General features: G+C 58.5%; 2 protein-coding genes across 2 annotated transcripts in view; both read left to right on the top strand.

The window, feature by feature from the left end:
- Positions 1-24,248, top strand: part of ITPR1 (inositol 1,4,5-trisphosphate receptor type 1) — a 405,769-nt gene that overhangs the window by 127,865 nt on the left and 253,656 nt on the right. The gene's annotated exons all lie outside the window — the stretch shown is intronic.
- EDEM1 (ER degradation enhancing alpha-mannosidase like protein 1) lies at positions 1,742-23,020 on the top strand. The gene is made up of 12 exons (XM_007529953.3): positions 1,742-2,166; positions 6,184-6,256; positions 7,772-7,875; positions 9,892-10,063; positions 11,374-11,557; positions 12,688-12,862; positions 14,489-14,609; positions 15,484-15,654; positions 16,802-16,875; positions 18,576-18,672; positions 19,574-19,738; positions 20,485-23,020. The coding sequence occupies exons 1-12, from the start codon at positions 1,760-1,762 to the stop codon at positions 20,572-20,574; spliced, it is 1,833 nt and encodes a 610-aa protein (XP_007530015.2). The 5' UTR covers positions 1,742-1,759; the 3' UTR covers positions 20,575-23,020.

Genomic DNA, 24,248 nt, shown 5'->3' with positions numbered 1-24,248 from the left:
GGACCACCACCTTGTGTCTTGGATGCAGACAAGTTGAGCAGGGCAGCAGCTAGATCTGACTTCAAAGCCCCCTTTCCCAGTGATCGTGGGCAGTGGCGAAAGGTCAGCACTTGTCCTGTGTCACCAGCAAGTGCTTTGCTGTCACCAGAAGTGCCAGGCCCATGTCCGCTGTCCACCCCTGGCCTCTGAGGACAGACAAGGACTTTGCTCTGTGGCTGCAAATGTCAGCGTGCTGCCTGCATCTTCCCTCACAGGGCAAAGTGCTCCTCTGCAGCCTATGAAGTGTGTCCAGCCCCTGGATTTGCTACCAGGGCAGACTTCTGTCCAGGATAGCTCTTTCACACCAATTCTGAAATATAAATAAGAGGGTAAACTCCTTAAAGGCTGTGGTGTGACATCTGCTACATGACTTCAAGGCTGGTTCCACATTCTCCAGTGTGTCTCTGCATTTGCAGAAATGTGCAGTTACCCAGCAGGGCACCGAAGACTGACTGCCATCAGGGGGTGGGGCCAGGCGGTGGCCACCTGGCTGAGTCACATGGGCCCTGGGGCTTCCATGAGGTGTGTGTGTGTGTGTGTGTGTGTGTGTGTGTGTGCGAGCTTCCAGATCAGTGAAGCTTTGCTGTACACGTCTCTCTGCTTCTCTACCACCTCTTCCCTTTCAAATTCTGTCTCTATCCAAAAATTGAAAAAAAAAAAAAAGTAAAAAGTAAATAAATCCTAAAAAAGAACAGGAGGGGGAGACAACATGATGGTTCTGCAAAAAGACTTTCATGTCGGAGACTCTGAGGTCCCAGGTTCAATCCTCAGCACCACCACAAATTAGAGGTGAGCAAAGCTCTGGTCTTTCTGCAACTCTCTTTCTCATTAAAATAGAATAAACAAAATATTTTTTTAAAAAGAAGGGGAAGAGGAAGAAGGAGGAGGGGCCAAAAAGGAAGAAAAAGAAGAGCAAAGACTTATCAGCTCTCTTTGGTGGGCTCAGGTCCAACCCGTATCCCCGGTCGCACCTCGCCCAAAAAGTTTTTTTGTCTACTTTTTTTGCGATGGGAGTTTGAGCTGACAGTAGGTGGCAGGTACTGAGGCCAGACGAGGGGAGCAGAGGAGGGGGCCAGGCTGAACTCCTGAGCGCCCAAGGGTGCTGGCGGCACCTTTGCAGCAGGCAGGCCCCGCCACGCCCCCCGCCCGCGGCCACGCCCCCACCGGCTGCGCGCTCCCATTGGCCACGGGCGCCTGCTCAGGGAGCCAGGGCGCGCCACGCCAGCCGGCTCGGGACTCCGCCCAGGAGCGTGGCCATAGCGGGCGTGGTCGCGCGTGACGCGAAGGGCGGGGCGTGGAGCTCCGGGGCTGTGGCCGCTGGAGAGGTTGGGCTCGTGGGCGGGGCGAGGGCGTAACGGAGCCGGGGGCGGGGCTTACCCTGGGTCCAAGGCCTAGTGGAAGTGCAGGTGGGGCATGGCCTGACTCAGGGCTGGGAGCCGAGCGGTCGCGAGGGCCTGGAGCGCAGGCGCAGAGAGGCCTTGGGGGCGGGGCCTGAGCGGAGCCTTGGGCGTGGTGCTCGTAAGGGGCGGGTCCCGATGATGGGCGGAGCTTTCTTGGGGCGGGGTCTGTCTCGGGGCGGGGCCCGATGGAAGGGACGGACCAATGGCAGGCGAGTTTCGGCCAGAGGGGCGTGTCCACCGGCCCGGTTCCGGGTGCGTCACGGGCCGTCTCTTAAAGGGGCATCGGCGGCGGGGAGGATGCCCGCGGCGGGCGCGGCAGCATGCGGTGGCGGGCGCTGGTGCTGGCGCTGGTGCTGCTGCGGCTCGGCCTGCAGGCGCTGCTGTGGCTGCTGCTCGGTCTGGGCCCCGGGCTGGGGCTGCCCCCGCGCGGCCCGCTCGGCCTGGCACTGCAGCGGCTGCGGGGTCCCGGGGCCGGGCCGGGGGCTGCGGGGTCGGGGCGCGGGGCGTGCGGACGGGCGCACTGGGCGGCGGGGCTGCGGCGGGGCCGCACCGACGAGTACGAGCGGCGCTACAGCGGGGCCTTCCCGGCGGCGCTGCGCGCGAGGATGCGGGACCGGGCGCGGGGCATGTTCGTGTTCGGCTACGACAACTACATGGCGCACGCCTTCCCGCAGGACGAGCTCAACCCCATCCACTGCCGCGGCCGCGGCCCGGACCGCCGGGACCCGTGAGTGCGGGGGGCGCCGGGGCTCGGCGGGTGTCGGTCTCGGGGGCCCGTCTGGTCTTCGGCGCCCCTCTGTTTTGCGGGCCTTGTGTTGTCTGTTGCCCGGACTCTCCGTCTTTTCCCAGGGTCCCTCCTCTGTTCCCAGGGGCCTCGGTTCTGGGGGTCCCTTCTGTTCCCGGGACCCCCTCGGTACGTGGCATGGGGCCCTCCCGTCTATTTCCGGGGCCCTCACCCGCTCTCTGGTCCTCTGTCTTCTCCCAGGGCCCCCTGATCCTGGGGCCTCTGTCCTGGGGGCCCCTCCTGTTCTGGGTGTGGTGGTGCGGGGCTCTGTTCCCATCTGCCCCAGAGTCCCGTCTCTTCCCTGGGGATCTCGTCTGTCCTGGGAGCCCCTGTCTGTCCTGGCAGCCCCCCTCTGTTCCCGGGGCCCCCTCCGTCCCTGGAGTCCTACCCTTCCCGAGGGTCGCCTTTGTTTCGGAGTCCCATCTTCTCTTGGGGTCCTGTCTGTGCTGGGGTGCCATCTGTCTTGGGGTTCCCATCTGTTCCCAAGGATGTCTTTCCCCCTGGGACGCCTCATTTCCCGGGACCCCATTCTGAGATTTCCATCTGTCCCAGTCACTGTTCCCTGGGACCTGTCTTCTTCTCTTGGCGTCCTGTCTGCCTTAGGGGCTCCATTTATTCAGGGACCCTGTCTGTCTGGGGTCCTCCATGCCCTTCCTTTTTGTCCTGGGAACCCTGTCTGTCTGGGGGGCCTGTTTGTTCCAGACCGGATCTGCTTCCTGACCCCCCCATCTGTTCCAGGGGCCCCGTCTGTGGGGGGGGTGGTGTCTCCTCTGTCTTACTGACATTGTCCCCTGAATCTCCATGGGGGGAGGTGGTGGGGGAGGGAGTCCTCAGCCTCCTGTCTATACTTCCTTCTGCTCCACCACTTCTCCACCCAGTCTGTCCTGAGGTTCATCTGTCCCAGCTCCCTGCCTGGCCTTGGGGGTTCATGTCTGTCCTGGGACCCTGTCTCCCCCATTCCCTGGCCTCTCCCCTTACCCCCAGTGTGGGTCTCCTGGAAGTGGCCCCTTTACACTGAGGAAGCTGATGCCCGGGGGTGGGGGGGGAATGTTGCCTCATACTGAGGACACTCAGTGGGGACACAGCTGGCTGCAGAGTCACTCAGAGGGTCCTGAGTGTGTGGGGGGACAGAGGTGACACTTCCAGTGACACTTGGCATCCTGTCCCCTGGAGAGGACCTTGTCTCCTGAGGCCCAGCTGGTGGGGTCATTGCTGCGGCCCTGGGTGCCAGAGGGTGGCGGGCGGCCTTGCTGGGCCTGCTAGGTGACTGCCCCTCCCCAGGGGCGGGCCGCCTGTTTAAGGAACCACACCCGGTCAGTCCCGGGTCAGGCTGCCCAGCCTGCCCTTTGGGGCCACTGGAGGGGGCGGTCAGGAGCATTTGGGGGCTCCCGTCTCAGTGACCACAGCAGTGCAGGGACTCTCTGTCTCTCTGTCTCTCTCTGACCTCCGGACCATACCTGTGAGGTTGCATAGGTGTAAGAGTCCTTATACCTGTTTGGGTTTTTTTGTTTGTTTTTCTACTGAAGTTGGGAAAATGTTAAAGTCTTAGCTTTTTTTCTGTATTGTAGGACAAAGAGTATTATTGCCTCACTTAACTGGGTCCTGCGCTTTTTTTTAAATAATCATTTATTATTCTTATTTCTCACTCACAAGGAAAACCCTTGGTTTCTTTGCCACCTTCTTCTTCTTTTCCTCTTTCTCTTTCTTCTCTTTCTTTTCCTCCTTCTCCTTTTTCTCTTTTCCCCACCTGACAAATTCACCACTCCCAGCAACTGTTTATTTGCTAGGACAGAGAAAGTGAGAGGGGAGGGGGAGATGCAGAGAGAGGCAGAGAGACACCTGCAGACTGACTTTGCCTCTTGTGAAGCGTCCCTCCTGCAGGTGGGGAACAGGGATTTGAACTCTGGTCCCTCGAACATGGTGATATGTGCACTTAACCGGGTGCACCACTGCCTGCCCGCGGGACGCACACCTGCTGAGTGAGAAGCCTCCTAGGGCTCCCGGCAGGTGACTGTCCCCTGAGAGGGCGAGTGCTGACTCGGTCCTGGCCCACCTCCTTGCCTTGAGAGGTGGGGACATTGGTTGGAGGCCTTGTAGGGCCTGGGTCAGGCTGACAGCCTTCTAGAACTTTCTCAGAGAGGAGACCCACAGCTAGGGGACCCCAGACCTGGTGTTATTGCTGCTCTTTCCTCCCTTCCCGCTTTTCTTTTCTTCCCTCGCTTCGGCACATTCTGTTGTTGTTGTTGTTGGGTTTTTTTTTTTTTTAATTTTTAAAAATATTTTGTTTTATTTATTTATTCCCTTTTGTTGCCCTTGTTGTTTTATTGTTGTAGTTATTATTGTTGTTGTCGTTGTTGGATAGGATAGAGAGAAATGGAGAGAGGAGGGGAAGACAGAGAGGAGGAGAGAAAGATAGACACCTGCAGACCTGCTTCACCACCTGTGAAGCGACTCCCCTGCAGGTGGGGAGCCGGGGTTCGAACCGGGATCCTTATGCCGGTCCTTGTGCTTTGCGCCACCTGCGCTTAACCCGCTGTGCTACAGCCCGACTCCCACTTTGGCACATTCTGAAAGGCCTTGAGGCGGTGGGTGAGGAGAGGGCCCTGGTATGGTGGGGGCCTTGCCTGGGGCAGGCCCGAGGGGTCACTGCAGGCTTTGCTTGGGTGCCCGGGGGCAGTGAGCGGGCCTGGCACACACACACCAGTGCATTAGCAAGTGTGCTCTCCACCTTTTCCTTTCTCTTTTTTTAAGTTTTATTTTTATTTTTGTTTATTTATTTGGACAGAAACAGAGAAGGTGAAGATAGAGAGGGAGAGAGAGAGGCCTGCTTCACTGCTCGTGAAGCTTTCCCCCCTGCAGGTGGGGACTGGTGACTAGAACCCGAGTCCTTGCACACTGTAATGTGTGTGCTCAGTCTGGCCTCTGGTCTTCGCCTTTTCAGTGAGAAAGAGAGGGAAGGAGGGGAGGGGAGGAGAGAAAGGGCCAGGGCACGGCTCCAGCACACCTGGTCTGGGGGTCTGAACTCAGGGTCTCTCCCCTGCAGCCCTGCACTGCACCCAGATGGCATTTAGCCAGGTGACTCCCTTCGCTCAGTGTCTGTGCAAGGGGCCGGGGCAGAGGAACAGGGGGAGTCTCTGAGATCACTGTCCCCGTGTCCCTACCCCTGGTGTTCACTTAGGACTGCTTGGCCCAGAAGTCCGTCCATATCCCCCCACCCCGGGAAGTGGTGTGACAGGGATGGGTGTGGAGAGGCAGCTGTGCGGCCACTGGGACAGTTTCTCCCAAGGTTTCTTGAGAGAGCGGCCTCATCAGAGGGGACAGAGAGGACTGGATTCTGTGGCCACCTACCAGCTGGGACGTCGCATAGCCCTTCCTCCTCTCAGGCCCGGGAGGGAGGGCGGCATCGAGACCTGCGCTTGGCCAGGCGTTTGCTTCTGTGTCATGGGTCAGAGCCAGGCCTGCTGACCCGTCCCGCCTCCCTGTCCCCATTGGTTTCAAAGCCAGAGCTTCTGGGAGCTGGCCAGAGGCTGCCCCGGCTGGCTGCCACAGGGGACTCTGGCCGATCAGCTTCTGGCTTCTGTCACCCGGCCCCGTCCCCGTCCCTTGTCCCTTGTCCCTTGTCCCACATAGAAGCTTCTGCCCTCCAGGAGCTGCAAGCCCTCAGTTTCTGACAGGTGCTTAGCTTGGTCCTCCTTTCCTGCTCTAGAACCTCGGCCCTGGGTTTCACTTTCACATCCTCCTCTCTCTTTCCTTTTTAAAATACTTACCTATTTCTGATTGGACAGAGAGATGTGGAGAGGGGAGGGAGGGAGGGAGAGAGGGAGAGAGAGAGGATGCATGGCTTCTCCCTTCCTCCCTGGGGGTGGGGACTGGGGACTGGGGACTGGGACCTGAACCTAGGTGCCTGTGCACAGTAATGTCTGGGTGGGCCCCTCATGCCCTTTCCTTTCCTTTCCTCAGCTCAAACCTGAACATCAATGACGTGCTGGGGAACTACTCCCTGACTCTGGTGGACGCGCTGGACACGCTGGCGGTGAGTGTGGCCTCCCTGACTCTCAGCTGACCCTACCCCCCAGCTGATTCTCTGAACTGGTGCCCCCCCAAACTGATGCCCCAGACGTGACCATCTGAGCTGACCCTTGAACTGACCCACCCCTGAGCTGAACCAGTGAGCTGACCTCCAAAACCCACTCCTGAACTGACCCCTAGAGTCGACTCTCACTGGGGCTGACCCCCGCAAGCTCACCCCATGAACTAACCCCTGAATTGACCCCCTGAGTTGGCCCCCCACTGGGGCTGACCCCCTGAGCTGACAGCTGCCATCCCCAAACTGACCCCCTGAGCTGAACCCCTGCCCGAGCTGATCCTCACTGGGGATGACCCCCTAGCTGACCTCCCAGCTGCTCTGGGCCCTCTGTCCCCAGTGCTGGGGTGTGGGGGGCCAGGGGCTCTGGCTGCAGAGTTGCTCTCCCTCCACGAAGCTGATGGTCTGGGTGGGGACACCGCACTGGAGCTGCAGGAGGGAGGAGCCCTGCAGGAGGCATCCCTTTCAGGACACACAGAGTGACCCCCCCCAGGGGCACAAATGTGGTGTCTCTGCCATGCATGGCATATGCCAGAGCCATGCTCAGCTTTTCTCTAACAAGTAAATAATTCAATTTAATTAAAAATAATGGCAGGACAGCGGCACAACTGGCAAAAGCACACTTGTGCAAAGACCTGGGTTCGAGCTCCGTGTGGGGAGGGGAACTTCACCAGCAGTGAAGCAGGTCTGCAGGTCTCTCTCTCTTTGTCTCTCCCCTCCCCTCTCAATTTCTCTGTCCTGTCTAAAGAAAATATTAATAGCAAACAACAACAACTTGTACTTTAGGGACTGGGCAAGGGTGTACCCAGTTGAGCACATGTTATCATGCTCCGGGACCCAGGTTAGAGCCCCTGGTCCCACTGCAGTGGGGAAGAAGCTTCACAAGGCAAGGAGCAGTGCTACAGGTCTGTCTGTCTCTCTCTATCTCTTCCTCTCCTCTCAGTTTCTTTCTGTCTGAAAATAAATAATATAACCTTCAAAAAAAAAAAAAGAAAAGAAAAGAGCTAGGCCAGCAAGCTAGCTCACCTGGGAGGGCACTTACTTCACTAGGCACATGACCCAGGTTCGAACCCAACCCCCCACTGCCCTGGGGGGAGGTCCTGGGCTGTCTCTTTCTCCCTTTGGCACTCTCTCTCTCTAAGTTAATTCTGAAGCAATGATGATTCACACCCTCTCTCTCTCTCTCTCTCTCTCACACACACACACACACACACACACACACACACACACACACACACACGACAAGGAACCAAGTGTGTCTGATTCTGAATCCTGGACCTAGCTTGACTGGGCGGGGGGGGGGGGGGGGGTCCTCCTCTCGGCGACGCCAGGCTGCATGCCCTTGAGTATTCAGCCCTCCTGGGAGTTGAGCTCTGAGCTGCTGGGTTCCTGGGACACAGATGGTCCCTGTGGGCCACTAGGCAGGCCTCTGCCCCTGGGTGACGCCACCTTCTCTCCCCCCAGATCATGGGGAACTCCTCTGAGTTTCGGAAGGCCGTCAGGCTGGTGATCGACACAGTCTCCTTCGACAAGGACTCCACCGTGCAGGTCTTTGAAGCCACCATACGGTAAGGGCAGGGTTGGGGGGCTGGGGGCTGGGTGACAGGGGACCCCAGGAGCCTGGGACCCTGAGGCCTGGCTCCCCACTTCCTACCATGGGGGTCTGTCACCTCAAAGCTCTTGCTTGTGTTAGGGACAGATAGAAGGTGCTCCCCGCATGCTGGCCCGATAGGCACCCCCACCTTCTTGCTTCCCTCACCTCCAGTGAGGCCTCTGTGTCAGTGGCCCACCCCCAGTCCCAGAGCCTTCGTTTGTGTCCTCTCCTATTGGTGGCTGCTTCCCAGCCTCCTGGAGCTTCTGAAGAGTCCTGTTACCCCCCCCCCCCCCCACACACACACACATACACACACCCAGCCGGTGGTTATCTGAGGTGACCATCTGCAGGGCCCTGGGATTGGTCCCCTGGCTCTTGGGGACATAGTTTTAGGCTGTTGACTTCTGCCTTCTGGGGAGGAGAGCTTCTCTCTCTCATTCAGTTGGCCTTTTTGGCCAGAATTTGGAGAATGTCCCCGGGGCAGCCCCTGGGGACTTGACAGCCAGAACTGTCCTGCTTACTGTTCAGTGTTTGGTGCCTGTTGTCCTGCCACATTTTTTTAATATATATTTTATTTATTTATTTTCCCTTTTGTTGCCCTTGTTTTTTGTTGTTGTCGATATCGTCGTTGTTGGATAGGACAGAGAACTGGAGAGAGGAGGGGAAGACAGAGAGGGGGAGAGAAAGACAGACACCTGCAGACCTTCACTGCCTATGAAACGACTCCCTTGCAGGTGGGGAGCCGGGGGCTCAAACCAGGATCCTTACACCAGGTCCTTGTGCTTTGCGCCACATGAGCTTAACCTGCTACGTTACTGCCTGACTCCCCCTGCCACTTTTTTTAATTTTTAATTTTTATTTATTTAATTTATTTTTTTTACCAGAACACTGATCAGCTCTGGTTTATGGTGGTGCAGGAGATTGAACCTGGGACTTTGAAGCCTCAGGCATGACAGTCTATTTGCATAACCAATTATGCTATCTACCCCTGCCCTTGCCACATTTTTTAAAGTGATTCAATATTGATTTACAATATTAAGACAACGGCAGTATAATTCCACACCATTCCCACTGCCAGAGTTCTGTGTCCCCATTCTCTCCATTAGAAATTACAGTGGTGGGAGTCGGGTGGTAGTGCAGCAGGTTAAGTGCATGTGGCACAAAGTGCAAGGACCGGCGTAAGGATCCTGGTTCGAGCCCCCTGGCTCCCCACCTGCAAGGGAGTCACATCACAGGCGGTGAAGCAGGTCTGCAGGTGTCTGTCTTTCTCTCCCCTTCTCTGTCTTCCCCTCCTCTCTCCATTTCTCTCTGTCCTAACAACAATGACATCAATAAAACAAGGGCAACAAAAGGGAATAAATAAATAAAAAAAAAAAAAAAGAAACCTAAAAAAAAAAGTACAGAAGCTGCAGTGGTTCTTCCAAGGTCACAAATGTCTGTTGACTATTATTTCTATAACTACATATACATACACATATATATCTATTTGCCCACTTTTTCGATGGTCTGGCCCCACTTTTCCTTTCTAAGTTACTACTTCTGAATGCCCCTTCATTTTTTCCTCTTCTGTTTCTGGGTCCTGATGGAGTTGGGGTTCAGAGCTCTTCCCCTATCATTTCTCCTCCTCTGGGAGTATGGACCCAAATTCCTTTTTGGGGTGCAGAAGGTGGGTGTTCTGGCTTCCGTAATTGCTTCTCCTCTGGATGTGGCTGTTATCCTGCCACATTTTTAGGGACCCGTCTGTTAATGTGAGAAGGTGACATGTGCCTGGTGCCCTGTTCTCCAGGGACACACTGGGATGGGGGTGGGGTGAGGGCGGGGGGGGGGGGACAGCACTCCTGCTTCGAGGGGCCAAGTCTCAGAGACCCAAGGCGAACGTCCCCCCCTCTGCAATGGGAGGCTGCCCCCTGAGAAGTGTAGGGGTGGGCAGCTGTCCCCAAGCTGGCTGTGAGCCTGACCCGCCATGGCCACCCCTTCTCCCTGGATGCAGGGTCCTGGGCAGCTTGTTGTCAGCCCACAGGATCATCACCGACGCCCGGCAGCCCTTCGGGGACATGACGGTCAAGGGCTACGACAATGAGCTGCTGCACATGGCCCGTGACCTGGCCGTGCGCCTGCTGCCCGCCTTCGAGAACACCAGGACCGGTATCCCCTACCCCAGGGTAGGCTGCAGGCGGAGGGGGAGGCAGGGGTCCGCGGGAGCCAGAGCTGGGAGGCAGGCCCAGTCTGGGCATTTGGGACTGGACCTGTGCTCTCTTCCCTTCCTTTCTCCTAGTCTTCTCCTTCTTCTATTATCTTTATTTGTTAGAGACAACCTTAAATTGAGAGGAAGGGAGACACAGAGAAGGGAGAGAGACAGAGAGACACCTGTAGCCCTGCTTCACCACTTGTGCAGCTTCCCCCCTGCAGGTGAGGACTGGGGGCTTGAACCCGGGTCCTTGCGCACTGTAACATGTGCGCTCAACCAGGTGCGCCACCCCCAGCCCCTCTTTTTCCCCTATTATTATTACTATTATTATTTTTATTATCACCACCTGCATTGTCCTCTACAAATCCATTGCTCCTAGTGGCCATTTTTCCTTTTTTTTAATTTTCTTTTTCTATTTTATGTGAAGGACAGAGAAATTGAGAGAGGAGAGAGAGAGGGGCCAGGTGGTGGGGCACTTTTCTAAGCACTCATGTTACAGTGCACAAGGACCCAGGTTCAAGCCCCTGGTCCCCAGCTGCAGGGGGGAAGCTTCACGAGTGATGAAGCAGGGCTGCAGGTGACTCTCTCTCTATCTCCCCCTACCCTCTCAATTCCTCTCTGTCTCTATCCAATAATAAATACATAAATAAACTTAAAAAAAAGAAAGTTTAAAAAAAGAGAGACAGGAGAGGGAGCTAGGGAGAGATAGAGAGACACCTGCAGATCTGCTTCAATACTCATGGGGCATCCCCCCCCACAAGTGGGGGGTAGGGGCTTGAACCCGGGTCCTTGTGCAGGGTAATGTGTGTGCTTGATGGGGTGTGCCACCGCTCTCCCCCGCCCCCTCCTGAGTTCTGCTTTTGGTCCATGTCCTTGGCCCTGTGCACGTGGGATCTTCTCCCCCAGCCACACGCCACCGTCCTCTCTTGACTGGGGTGCATTTTCCTGACACCCCTCACCGTGAGTCCCCGCAGCCCAGAAAATCCGTCACCAGGGAAGGGACAGTGCCGGAGCTGGGGGATGGCGACCCCTGGGGTGTGGTGGTGGGGGGTGGGCTGTCACTCTGCCCGGGGTCCCTGCTGTCCCGAGGGGATGAGCGAGCTCAGGACAGCCGGCCAGAGACACACAGCTCGTTCCAGTGCACCTTCTGGAAGGTGGTACGGCCGTGTCTGACTCTGGGCCTTGTGTCGAGGGCAGCGGCCTTGATCACGGGACAGGACGTGGTGGCTGAGACCCGCTCCTGCTCCCGACTCCACCGCCCCCCCACCCCACTCCCACCCCCAGGTGAACCTCAAGACCGGCGTGCCCCCCGACAGCAACAACGAGACGTGCACAGCGGGTGCGGGCTCTCTGCTGGTGGAGTTTGGCATCCTGAGCCGCCTTCTGGGAGACTCCACCTTCGAGTGGGTGGCCCGGCGGGCAGTGAAGGCCCTCTGGGACCTGCGGAGCAACGACACTGGGCTGCTGGGTGTGCCCCCTCCCCCCGCCCGTCTCCCCACCCCCTGCAGGCTGGGCTCTGGGAGGGAAGCAGAAGGCCAGAGCCTCTGCCATGTTCTGGGTCTCCTTGTGGCTTGGCCCCTGGGAGGGGGTTAGTTGCACGGATGGGGGGGTTGAGGAGTCAGCTCCTCCTGACTGGAATCTTTGCCACCTCCCACTCATGGGAACTCCAGGCAGAAAGTTCCCTGTCGGGGAAGGGAGGGGAGGGGGCAGACATGCTGAGGATGCTCTAGGTGGAGGGACGGAGCCACTGGCCAGCAGAACTCTCCTGCAGCACCGAGGCTTAGAGCAATCTCTCTCAGGTGGGGCCTCCCTGTCCCTTCCACCGAGAATATTTGCTGTGAATCCATTTCACACTCTCTCTCTGTGGCCGTGATTTATTTATTTATTTATTCCCTTTTGTTGCCCTTGTTTTATTGCTATTGATGATGATGATGTCGTCATTGTTGGATAGGACAGAGAGAACTGGAGAGAGGAGGGGAAGACAGAGAGGGATAGAGAAAGACAACTGCAGACCTGCTTCATCGTCTGTGAAGTGACTTCCCTGCAGGTGGGGAGCCAGGGGCTCGAACTGGGATCCTCACGCCGGTCCTTGCGCTTCGTGCCATGTGTGCTTAACCCGCTGCGCCACTGCCCGACTCCGTATGATTTCTTTTTTTTTCTTTCCCTTTTTTCTTTTTTATAGGATAGGAAATTGAGAGAAATTGAGAGGGGAGAGGGAGATAGGGAGAGAGACAGAGAGACACCTGCAGACCCACTTCACCACTCGTGAGGACTCCCCCCTGCAAGTGGGGAGCGGGGACTCGAACCCCAGTCCTCATGTGTGGTAACGTGTGCACTCAACCATGTGCCACCACCCAGCCCCGCCCCCCCTGAAACATTTCTTGTAGGAGACCCCCCCCCACCCCACACACCACTGGGAGCAGCCCTGGCTTTGGAATGGGTGCCCCATCACCCGTGACCGAGGGCCTTACAGGTGTACTCGGCCTCCGTTTCCGGCTGGGCCGTCACCCACCATCTCCTGGCGCCCCTCCTTGGTGAGGGCCGGGTCCCAGGGCCAGGGCTGTGCCCCCCACTCCCCTGACGCCGGCTGTCTTGCAGGCAACGTGGTGAACATTCAGACGGGCCACTGGGTGGGGCGGCAGAGCGGCCTGGGCGCGGGGCTGGACTCCTTCTACGAGTACCTGCTCAAGGCCTACATCCTCTTCGGGGAGGAGGAGGACCTGCGCATGTTCAACGCCGCCTACCGCAGTATCCAGAGCTACCTGCGCCGCGGGCAAGTCTCGGGCCGGGGGTGTGGGGGGCGGAGGGAAGGGTTCTCAAGCCTCCTGGCCGGCCTGACGTGGGTGGGGACAGGTAGCTGCAGGCGAGGGATCCTCAGACCCTGCAAACCCGGAGCAGCTCTGTGCTTGCAGAACTCTTTGCTGCTGATTGATAGAGACGGAGACGTCGAAAGGGAAGGGAGAGACAGGGAGGGTGAGAGACAGATGCCCTCCGCCCCACCCCTGCTGCTCCTGAAGTCTCCCCCTCCGCAGGTAGGACTGGGGGCTGCGGGTTTGAACCCAGGCCTTTGTGCTTGGTAATGTGTGTGCTAAACCAGGTGTGTCACCACCTTTTTTTATTTATCCATTTATCGTTTTAATAGTTGGCACACACTTATTTAAATAAAACTATTTAGGTTAGAGGCAGAGAGAAATGGAGAGGAAAGGGGGAAGAGAGGCAGAGAGACACCTACTGACTTGCCTCACTGCTCGTGAAGCTACCCCTGCAGGTGGGAGTGGGGACATGAACCTGGGTCCTTGGGCCTGTTGTAGCATGTGCCACCATCGGTGCCATTTTTTTTTTGTTGTTGTTGTAATAATTGGCTTACACTTGATTTTATAAAACATTAGAGAAACTGAGAGGAAAAGCGGGAGAGAGACAGACAGAAAGACAGACAGACACACACCTGCAGACCTGATTCACCACTCACGAAGCCTCCCCGCCTGCAGTCTGGGAACGGGGACTTGAACCTGGCTTGTTGTGCAGGGTGCCGTGCACTCTGCAGGCTGAGCCCCCGCCTCCCCCCCGGCTGACTCTGGCGCAGTGTTTTTAGTGCTGTCTGTGCACTGTTCCCCACGGCCACGGCCTGAGTTCTGGTGCTGCCGCTCCAGGGAAACCCTCACCCCCTGCCCCCCTAATTCTGTCCTTGTTTACCTCTGAGAACCCAGAGTCTCAGAATCAGCCTGGCTTCCATTATTACTATCATTTCTTCTCACTTTCTCCTTTCTCTCTCTCTCCTTTTTATTTTATTTTATTTTTATTTATTATTGGATAGAAGCAGAGGGAAATTGAGAAGGGAGGAGGGAGATAGAGTGGGAAAGACACAGAGAGACACTTGCAGCCCTGCTTTACCACTTGTGAAGCTTGAACGTGGGTCCTTGCACACTGTAATGTGTGTGCTTAACCAGGTGTGTCACTGCCAGGCACCCCCCCCTTCTTCTTTCCTTTCTTTTGAAATCTGTTGCCACCAGGCTTATCTCTGGGGCTCCGTGCCAGCACTACAAGTCCACTGTTCCTGGCAGCCATCTTCCCCCCACCCCTGTTTTACTGGATAAGAAGGGAGGGATGCAGAGGGAGAGAGACAGACACCTACAGACCTGTTCACCACTCTGAAGTTTTTTTCTAGCTACTGGGAAGCGGAGGCTCTAACCTCAGTGTGAGTGACAGCTCCTGAGCCTCCCGGGGGCACTTCCGGGCTGCACGTGGCAGCCAGGGTTCCAGGACAGTCTTGTGGCCAGATCCAGACCGAGCACTCAATCTGGAACTGTAGCCGCTGCTCCGCTGGACAGGCCTGGCCAGAGTGGGAGGTCTGGGGTGCTGGGGGTGTCCCCACCAGCTCTGTCTCTCCCTCCCCCCACAGCCGGGAAGCCTGTAACGAGGGGGAAGGGGACCCCCCGCTCTACGTCAATGTCAACATGTTCAGCGGGCAGCTGATGAACACCTGGATCGACTCCCTGCAGGCCTTCTTCCCCGGGCTGCAGGTGGGCTCCCGACTTTCCCCTGGCTGTTGGGGAGGGCTCCTTGCTGCCCCAGGCTGCAGGTGGGCTCCCCACTTTCCTCCCTGGCCATCGGGCAGGGCTCCCCACTTCCTCCCTGGCCATCGGGCAGGGCTCCCCACTTCCTCCCTGGCCATCGGGCAGGGCTCCCCACTTCCTCCCTGGCCATCGGGCAGGGCTCCCCACTTCCTCCCTGGCCATCGGGCAGGACTCCCCACTTCCTCCCTGGCCATCGGGCAGGACTCCCCACTTCCTCCCTGGCCATCGGGCAGGACTCCCCACTTCCTCCCTGGCCATCGGGCAGGACTCCCCACTTCCTCCCTGGCCATCGGGCAGGACTCCCCACTTTCCTCCCTGGCCATCGGGCAGGGCTCCCCACTTCCTCCCTGGCCATCGGGCAGGGCTCCCCACTTCCTCCCTGGCCATCGGGCAGAGCTCCCCACTTCCTCCCTGGCCATCGGGCAGGGCTCCCCACTTCCTCCCTGGCCATCGGGCAGGAATCCCCACTTCCTCCCTGGCCATCGGGCAGGAATCCCCACTTTCCTCCCTGGCCATCGGGCAGGGCTCCCCACTTCCTCCCTGGCCATCGGGCAGGGCTCCCCACTTCCTCCCTGGCCATCGGGCAGGGCTCCCCACTTCCTCCCTGGCCATCGGGCAGGGCTCCCCACTTCCTCCCTGGCCATCAGGCAGGGCTTTCCACTTTCCTCGCCCTCAGCAGGCTCCCCCTTCCTGAGGCCCAAGTGGGAGGTGAGCAGCCCGAGGGGAGGGACGCTTCTTGGCTTCCTGAGCTAGCCTGTCCGGGGCTGTGGGGTGTGGGGGCATTCGGGCCCCTCTGTGGCTGATGGTGGGGCCCCCGCAGGTGCTGATCGGGGACGTGGAGGATGCCATCTGCCTGCACGCCTTCTACTACGCCATCTGGAGGCGCTATGGTGCCCTCCCCGAGCGCTTCAACTGGCAGCTGCAGGCGCCCGACGTGCTCTTCTACCCACTGCGGCCCGAGCTCGTGGAGTCCACCTACCTCCTGTACCAGGTGCCTGGGTGGGGGTGGAGGTGGGGCGTGAGGGGAGGGCTAGGGAGGCCCTGAGGGCCTTCTTCCAGGGGCTCCTCACCCCCTCCCTCAAGGGACCAGGAGGCAGTGTGTCTGTCCAGCTCCCTCACCCAGAGGTGTCCCCTGTGGGAGCCGGTCTGTGCCGGGACCCCTGCCACGAGGGACACCTGGGGGTTCTCTGCACACTGGCCCCTCTGAGGCTCCACTTAGTGGAGGAGGGATGGTCCCTGTCCCTTTCACTGTCCTTGTCCCTTTCACTGTCCTTGTCCCCGTAGGGGAGGCCTATATCCCCAGTCCCTCTCACAGGGGCGTGACCCCTCACACTGCCCCCCGGCCAGAGCAGAGCCCCCCCCCAAGTCCAGGGTCCTTGCACAAACGGGGTGCCAGCAGTCTCACCCCTACCCATGCTGCCCTGCCAGCATAGTCCTCTGGGTCTGAGTCCCTCCTGTCACACCTCCTCAGGGTCCATGGCTGCCCCCCACCCCCTGGCAGTCTCTGTGTCTGGCCCTGACCCCGAGCTGTTGGGTCAGGCCCGCATGCCCCTGGCCTAGTCACTCCCCCACCCCCCAGTTGTCTTTCTTCTTTGCCACCAGGGTCATCGCTGGGCCTCGGCACTGGCACTGCAAATCCATGCTCCCATCGACTGTTGTTTTCTTTCTTCCTTTCTCTCAGTTTTTTATTGGATAGGACTGAGAGAAATTGAGAGGAGTGGGGGAGCCAGAGAGGGAGAGAGAAAGGCACCTGCAGACCTCTTCCCACCCTGCTGGTAGGGAGTGGGGGCTTGAACCCAGGATTGCTATCGTCCAGTCCCGGCTGAGTGCTGATTCCCGGGACAGGGAGGGAGGCCACTCTAGAACCTCCCGGAGCCTTCCCGCACCCCCACAGCCTCATCCCTCTCTTCCAGTGGGGACTGGGGGCACGGGGCCTGCGGCTCGGGTCAACAGGATATTCCTGGGCTTGACCAGATTCAGATCTGTCCCTGGTCCTGGCGTCGAGGGGGTGGGAGCGGGGGGTGTCACTCCTAAGCATCGTGGGGTCCGAGGTGCAGGGCTGTCCCTGTGCCTATCAGGGTCCCAGTACCATGGGGCTTGTGTAGCCCTCACCACCACCCTCTCCACCCCCACCGCAGGCCACTAAGAACCCCTTCTACCTGCACGTGGGCATGGACATCCTGCAGAGCCTGGAACAGCACACCAGAGTCAAGTCAGTGCCACCCCTCGCCCCTCCCTGCCCCGGGCTGCTTGGGGTGTGTGTGTGACGGGACTCAGCAGGTGGGGCTCGGCTCTGCTCCTGCTCACTTTATCTTCTTTATTTTACTTCTTGTTGGATTTTATTTTATTTTACTTTGCATAGCTGGTCATTCATGTTCATTCTGTGGGAAAATTGTTGGATTTTAGAGAGAAAGCCAAAGGGAAGGAGGAGATAGGCTGAGAGACTGAGAGACAGACACATACACACAGGTTGGGGCTGGATCTTGAACCTGGGTCCTGGCACACTGCCCTGTGTGCGCTCAGCCAGGTGAGCCGCTGCCCAGTCCTGAAGGTGCTGTTTGAAGTGACTTATTTCCCCAGGCTGTACAGACCCCGGGCTCCCAGGGGAGGCAGGGAGCACAGCACAGAGAGGTGGAATTTCTTCACGGCACAATTCACTCCCACTCTGACTCTCAGCAATGTTACCCTCCCATCTCCCTCCCTTCCTTCATCCCTCCCTTCCTTCCTCCCTCCCTTCCTTTCTTCCTTCCTCCCTCCCTTCCTCCCTCCCTCCCTCCCTTCCTCCCTTCCTCTCTCTCTCCCTTCCTCTTTCCCTTCCTTCTTTCCTTTCTTCCTTCCTCCCTCCCTCCCTCCTCCCTTCCTCCCTCCCTCCCTTCCTCTCTCCCTCCCTCCCTTCCTTCCTTCCTACCAGAGCACTGCTCAGCTCTGGCTGATGGTGGTGCAGGGGGCTTAAACCTGAGACTGAAGAGCCTCAGGCACGAGAGCCTCTCTGCATCGCCATTATGCTGTTTACCCCGCCCTCACCTGCTCTTTCCACTTCAGTGTCTCACAAGTGTTGCTTTACCACATGCCTGCTCAGTTCTGGCTGATGGTAGTGTTGGGATTGAACCCAAGACCTCAAGCCTCAGGCAGGAGAGTCTTTTTGCATCACCGTCATGCTGTCTCCCCAACCTCCCTCCCCTCATTTTTGAATTAACATTTAAGAATGTTTTAGTTTTGCTTTATCAAAGCACTGCTAAGCTCTGGCTTCTGGAGGTGCTATGGGTTGAACCTGGAGCCTCACAAGGAAAGGCTTTGCATACCCATTATGCTGTCTCCCCAGCCTTAAAATACTTTATTTCTTAATGAGAGAGAGAGATACAGAGAGAAAGTCCAGAGCTCTACTCAGTTCTGGCTGATTGTGGTGCTGGGGATTGAACCTGGGACCTCAGAGCCTCAGGCACGGCAGTCTTGCATAGACATCATGTCATCTCAGCCCCTCAGACTGTCTCTAAGTCTTGAGAGACGCCCATGAGAGCAGAGTGGGGTCCGGAGCAGCACTCAGCCCCATCTGCCATAAGGTGCTGTCGGGCTTGAGTCCGGGGCCTTCAGGGCCTCAGGGTAGTCGGCTGAGTCAGCTTTGTAGACCTGGGCCCTGAACTGGGCTGCGCTGTCCCCCCTCCCCGGGGCCCAAGGACACAGCAGCCTGTGTCTTTGGCTCTCGGTCTGTGAGTCTGGGGTCTGACTGTGAATCTGGGTTCCACCTTCCACCTGTCTGTGCATCTGGAGTCTCAGTGTCTGTATGCCTGGGGTCCCCCTGCCCATCTGTGTGTGCGGGGTCTGACTGTATGTTCGAGGTCCCCCTGCCCGTCTGGGGTCCCTGTGCCTGTCTGTGCGTCCGTGTGTCCATCCTGTGCCCCCGGCCTGCCCCAGGTGCGGCTATGCCACACTGCACCACGTCATCAACAAGTCCAAGGAGGACCGCATGGAGAGCTTCTTCCTCAGCGAGACCTGCAAGTACCTGTACCTGGTAGGTGCTGCCTCTGCCTGGGGAGGAGGCACTCTGCCGGCACCCTTGGGTGTCTGGGGTGAACAGGCGCTGCCTCTGCCTGGGGAGGGAGGCGCTCTGCCGGCACCCTTGGGTGTCTGGGGTGAACAGGCGCTGCCTCTGCCTGGGGAGGGAGGCGCTCTGCTGGCACCCTTGGGTGTCTGGGGTGAACAGGTGGCCATGAGGTCCCTGGAGGGGATTTGGCCGTGCAGGGTGGCTTGGCCAGAGGCAGCCAGGGGCCTTCCCACTGCGTCTGTCAATGTGTGTGCACGCCCGTGTCTGCGTGTGCCCATGTCCTGTCATCCTGTCTTCTATCTCTGTGTCTGTCTGTCCTGTCTGTGTTCTGTTTTATGTCTCTTATGTGTCCATGTGTCTGTATCTGTGTGTGTGTCCATGTGTGTGTCTCCCTGTGCCCCTTTGTGTGTGCATCTGCCCTGTCTGCCGTCTGTCTCTGTGTGTGTCCTGTCTCTTACCCCTGTGCATGTGTGTGCCTTTGCATGTGTGTCTTGTGTATGCCTGTGTCTGTGTGTACACATATGTCTATGTGTCCCTCTGTGTGTGTGTGTCTGTATCTGTGTGTCCTTGTGTCCTTCTGTGTGTGTGTTTCTGTGTGTCCCTCTGTGTGTCTGTTCGTTTGTGTGTTTGTGTGTCTGTATCTGTGTGTCCCTCAATGTGTCCATTTGTGTGTGTCCGTCTGTCCCCTTTTTGTGTGGAGAGACAGACAGGCCAACTGGCCTGGAGGCTCTTCAGGCAGATGGGGTGTGGTCATGCCCCCGGCCCCCAGGGTCTAGGGGAATTGGCTTCTGGGGAGACCAGGGTGATGCTGAGGCCTCTGGCTGCCTGCCCGCTCCCCAGCCATGCTGACCCCGGTGTCTCGCCCCAGCTGTTTGATGAGGAGAACCCGGTGCACCAGTCTGGGACCCGCTACATGTTCACCACCGAGGGCCATGTGGTGTCGGTGGACGAGCCCCTGCGGGAGTCGCCCTGGAAGGACATCTCCCCGGAGCCCCGGTCCCACGAGCTGCGCGCCCCCAACTCCAGCTCCAACGTGAGTGGCCGGGCCTGGGGGGAGGGCACATCTCCCTTTGGGCTTGAGCCTTTGTGTTTCTGGCGGGGTCGGGCCCCACTGACAGAAGACAGACAGACTTCAGCGCTCTGGCCTGTTAGGTGTTAGAAGGGCCCAGAGCTCAGAACACTCTGTGTGTGTGTGTGTGAGTGTGTGAGTGTGTGTGAGTGTGTGAGTGTGTGAGTGTGTGAGTGTGTGTGTGTGTGAGTGTGTGTGTGAGTGTGTGTGTGTGTGTGTGTGTGTGAGTGTGTGTGTGTGTGTGTGAGTGTGTGTGTGTGTGTGTGTCTGTGTGTGTGTGTGTCTGTGTGTGTCTGTGTGTGTGTGTGTGTGTTCCTTCCATTCCTTTTCTCTTCCTTTCCTTTTAAAATTAGTTTTCTCATGTATTTTCTTGACAGGACAGAGAGAAATTAAGAGGAGACAGAGAGAGGGAGAAACAGACACCTGCAGCCGTGCTTCACTGCTCAGGAAGCTTCCTCCCTGCAGGTGGGGGGCCGGAAGCTTGAACCCGGGTCCTTGTGTGTGGTGTGCTTGACCCCGCATACCACCATCCGCCCCCACGTCTGATGATTTTCAAGACCCAGCTGCACCCCCACCCTCATACTGAGAGAATTGTCAGGGGGTGTCCCTCAGCTGCAGGTCCTGGTGGTCTTTGGGAGTGACAGCAGCGGCCGGCCTGGCCTCACCTCCTGGGGTGCTGACGGGTTGGGGGCCCCATCTCCCTCCTGCAGTGCAACCGGGTGCCGGACGAGAGGAGGTACACCCTGCCCCTGAAGAGCGTCTACATGCGGCAGATCGACCAGATGGTCGGCCTCATCTGACTCCGGGGGCCACGTCCCCCCACGCCGGGACCCCAGTGGACGGCACCTGGAAAACACGGGGTCCCCTCCCTGGGCTGAGGTGGGCTGCCCTTCTGAGGCCCGGCAGCCTGGAGCGTGATGGGCTCTGCTCCTGAGTCGAGGCTGACTGACCCAAGGCTGAGACCTGCCACCGCCAAGATTTATTTTCAGCCGCCCGCCCCCCCCCTCCCCCCGAGAGCTGCTGCAGTTCCCGGGCCCAGTGCCTTTCAGGGTGGGAACCACCATTCCCTCAGCTGCCCATGGGGGTCAGGGTACCCGCCCATGCATCTGTGTGGATCCAGTGCCAATGACCCCAGCCAGGGAGCCCGGGTCCAGCCCGTCCCCCGTAGGTCCTGACCAGTGCCTTAGGCCCAGGGAGGGTGGGTGGTTTCAGCAGGCCTTGCTGGTGTGTCCAGGCCATGGGGAAGGCAGGGCAGAAGGCCAAGGAAGGTTCTGGAAACCTCTGGGCCAGCCCCTTCCCTGCTCTGTAGCCTGATGTTTTAAGCAAGCACCCAGGGCGGGGTGTTGAGCTGACACCCCCCCCCCCCCAGCAGACTGTTCATGGCCAGAATGTCTCCTTTGAACCTGTGCCGGAAGCAGAGGGTGTCCTTCCCTCCCTCCCCCGCTCACTCCCTGCTTGCACACTGGACATGCTTGTGTTTTAGGCTTGCATGTCGATTTTGTTTTAAGAGCCAGACAAGTGAGCCCCGTCCGACTGATAGTGTTTTCAAACCGAAAGGAGGTCCCCTGACTCCTGGAGACTCTCAAGTGCTCCTGTCGCCCCAAGATGGATTCCCAACCAGGGGGCCCTCAGCCGCGGCAATGAAAGTGTTGCCTGGGTGCCCCCCCCATTAGCGTTCACTATGCAAGAGCAGAAGGGAAAAAAAAAAAAAAAAAATCCACAGCTGCCCCTTCCTCTGAGTGCTGTGAACTCCTCGCAGAATGGGGGGGGGGGGGGACCCTGGGGAGGCTTGGCCCTCCAGCCCCTCGCCTGCACGGGTCCCTCTGGCAGTGCTGGCTGCCCGTCTGGTGCCTTCAGTGTGACCGACCATGGCACTGAGCGTCAGCTGCCTGGCACGGCCCCCATCCCCCTTGCACCCCGGTCCCCAGCTGGCCCCCAGGCAGGTTTATGTCAGCCCCCCCGCCTGCCCCCAGTGAACGTGGGAGTGAATCCTGCTGACCGAGTGTCCCTCACCTGTGTCCCCCAGGGGCAGACTGTGAGGCCGGGGTCTCCCCCGAGGGCTTCTGCCCCGGGAAGGTCCTGGGCTGCATCCTCTCAGGACATCACAGGGTCACCACCTGAGCTGGGGCTGTCGCCCATTGTGAGGAGCTTCTGACAGCCCTGCTTGTCCCCCCACGGCCCATGCCGGGGGTGGGGTTTCCATGTCTTGAGTCAGCACCCGGGGAACCACTTCCTGGAGGGCGGGAGGTGCCACAGGAAGTGTCCGTCCCATTCCTCCTCCCACCACCACCCAGCCAAAAACCCAGCCTGATCGCATGTCCTCCCAGGTCTTCTGCCAGAACCTCTGTGAGGCTGGGAACCCCTGTTCTGAGCTGCCCAGCCCAGTGGGGGCGGAGGTGGGTGGGGACCCTGTGTCCACGTCACTAGGCAGAGTGGCTTCAAGGCCAATGAGTATTCCAGCTTCTGGGGACCAGGCCGGTGGGGCAGCCCATCCCCAGAGAGGACCCCCCCCCCCCCACCTCCCACCGCCATGTCTCTGGCCACTGTGGCCGTCATCACCCCTGCATCCCTTCCCTCCTTTGGCCACAAGGGCCTGCAGATAGCCCAGGGGGGCCTTGGACCCCAAGTTCCAAGCTCGCCCTCCTCCCTCTCCCTCTGCATTCCAGACTCAGCTCCTCTCCTGCCTCTTGGGGTGGGGTGGGGGGCACAGGCCGGCCCCGGCCGCCTGCAGCTCAGGGTTAAGCTGCTCCTGAAGTGGACGTGGCGGGGGGTGGGGGTGTGGTCAGTGGGTCAGTGTCCCTGGCACCGGCCTGCCCAGCCCCCCCCCCCCTCCGCCAGCCCCTACCTCAGAGGCAGGAAATTCTATTTTTAAAGGTATTTTGTTGTTGTTTGAAAACAGCCAGGCACACGCTGCGATTCTTTTTAATTTATTGCGCACAAGAAGAAAGGTGAATTTTTTAAATCTTTTTCCTTTTTGCAAAAGATGGATGGAGATGGGAATGCTGGGAGAATCTGTTGAGACTCACGCTTCCCTCTGTCACGTGCAATAAGCCCTGTGCCCAGAGAGGCTGTCTTACTCGTCATCTGTACATAAGAAATGTGTTTAAATTAAAAGAGCCTTTTTTCTTTTCTTTCTGTGAGAGGACCAAATGTTCTTTTATAAATGTACTACAAAGAGAGACCTGGATCTTTGGAAATTTATCAGGGCTTTTACGAGTGACTTTTATTAAAGAGATTGTTTTCTGAGCGGGTGCCGTGTGTCTCTGTCTCTCCCGCGCCCAGGGTGAGGTCCAGGCTCTGTGACCTTAGCCCTCTGCCCCTTCTGGGTTCCACTGACCTGCACACCCCTGGGCAGGGTCTCTGTGGCCTTGGCCAGACCACTTGCTTCTCCCCGCTCCTGAGCGTGGGGGGGGGTAGGGTGGTGGATGGACCCCGAGGCCCCTGCGAGTCCCAGGACGGCCCTGACCCCCTGCTTCTGGTGGTGGCATCTTGGGGGAGGTGGCCGTAGTCTGTGACCTCTCAGGGCCGATCTGTGGCCTTTGAAGGTGGTGTTGTGGAGGCAGCGAGAGGGGGTGTCAGGCCCAGGACAGGGAGTGCGGAAGAGCAGGGAGCAGGGGCTTTGGAGAGGGGACACTCAGCCCACCCACTGACTGGTGCCCCCCGAGCTTTCCCCAGTACCAGCAGACCAGCTTTGTGCCAAGGCCTCCATTTCTGTGGATTCCAGGGAGTGAGTCTACGCTGGGGTGAACCAGACAGTGGGGACCTCAGCCAGGCTCAGCTGGGGGACAAGCTGGGGGTGGGGTTGGCTCCCTGCATTAGGGTAGAGTTGGGGCTGGGGGTGCTCCCTGTGGGTAGGGTCAGGGTGCTCCATGTAGGATCAGGGTCTTGGGTCTAGATCCCACCCCGGCCCTTTGACAGTGGACAGTCCCCTCCCGTCCAGGCGGAGCCAGTGGACAGTCCCCTCCCGTCCAGGCTGAGCCAGTGGACAGTCCCCTCCCGTCCAGGCTGAGCCAGTGGACAGTCCCCTCCCCATCTAGGCTGAGCCAGTGGACAGTCCCCTCCCGTCCAGGCTGAGCCAGTGGACAGTCCCCTCCCGCCCAGTCTGAGCCAGTGGACAGTCCCCTCCCACCCAGTCTGAGCCAGTGGACAGTCCCCTCCCATCCAGGCTAAGCCAGTGGACAGTCCCCTCCCCGTCCAGGCTGAGCCAGTGGACAGTCCCTTCCCCGTCCAGGCTGAACCAGTGGACAGTCCCCTCCCCGTCCTAGCTCAGCTGAGTGGAAACATTTGTTTCTCTTGGTAAAGATGAATATTTACAATCACCTATAAGCTAGTATCCCTTTTTTATTTTTAAATTTATTATTTTTAATTTTTTTTATCATCTTTATATATTGGCTAGAGATAGCCAGAAATGGAGAGAGCGTCAGGGGAGATAGAGAGGGAGAGACAGAGAAACACCTGCAGCACTGCTTCATCA

The sequence above is a fragment of the Erinaceus europaeus genome, chromosome 21 (genome assembly GCF_950295315.1).
Source record: "Erinaceus europaeus chromosome 21, mEriEur2.1, whole genome shotgun sequence".
In the NCBI taxonomy this organism is placed as follows: domain Eukaryota; kingdom Metazoa; phylum Chordata; class Mammalia; order Eulipotyphla; family Erinaceidae; genus Erinaceus; species Erinaceus europaeus.
Note: the sequence above shows the minus strand (reverse complement) of the source record. Positions and strands in the feature narration are given on the sequence as shown.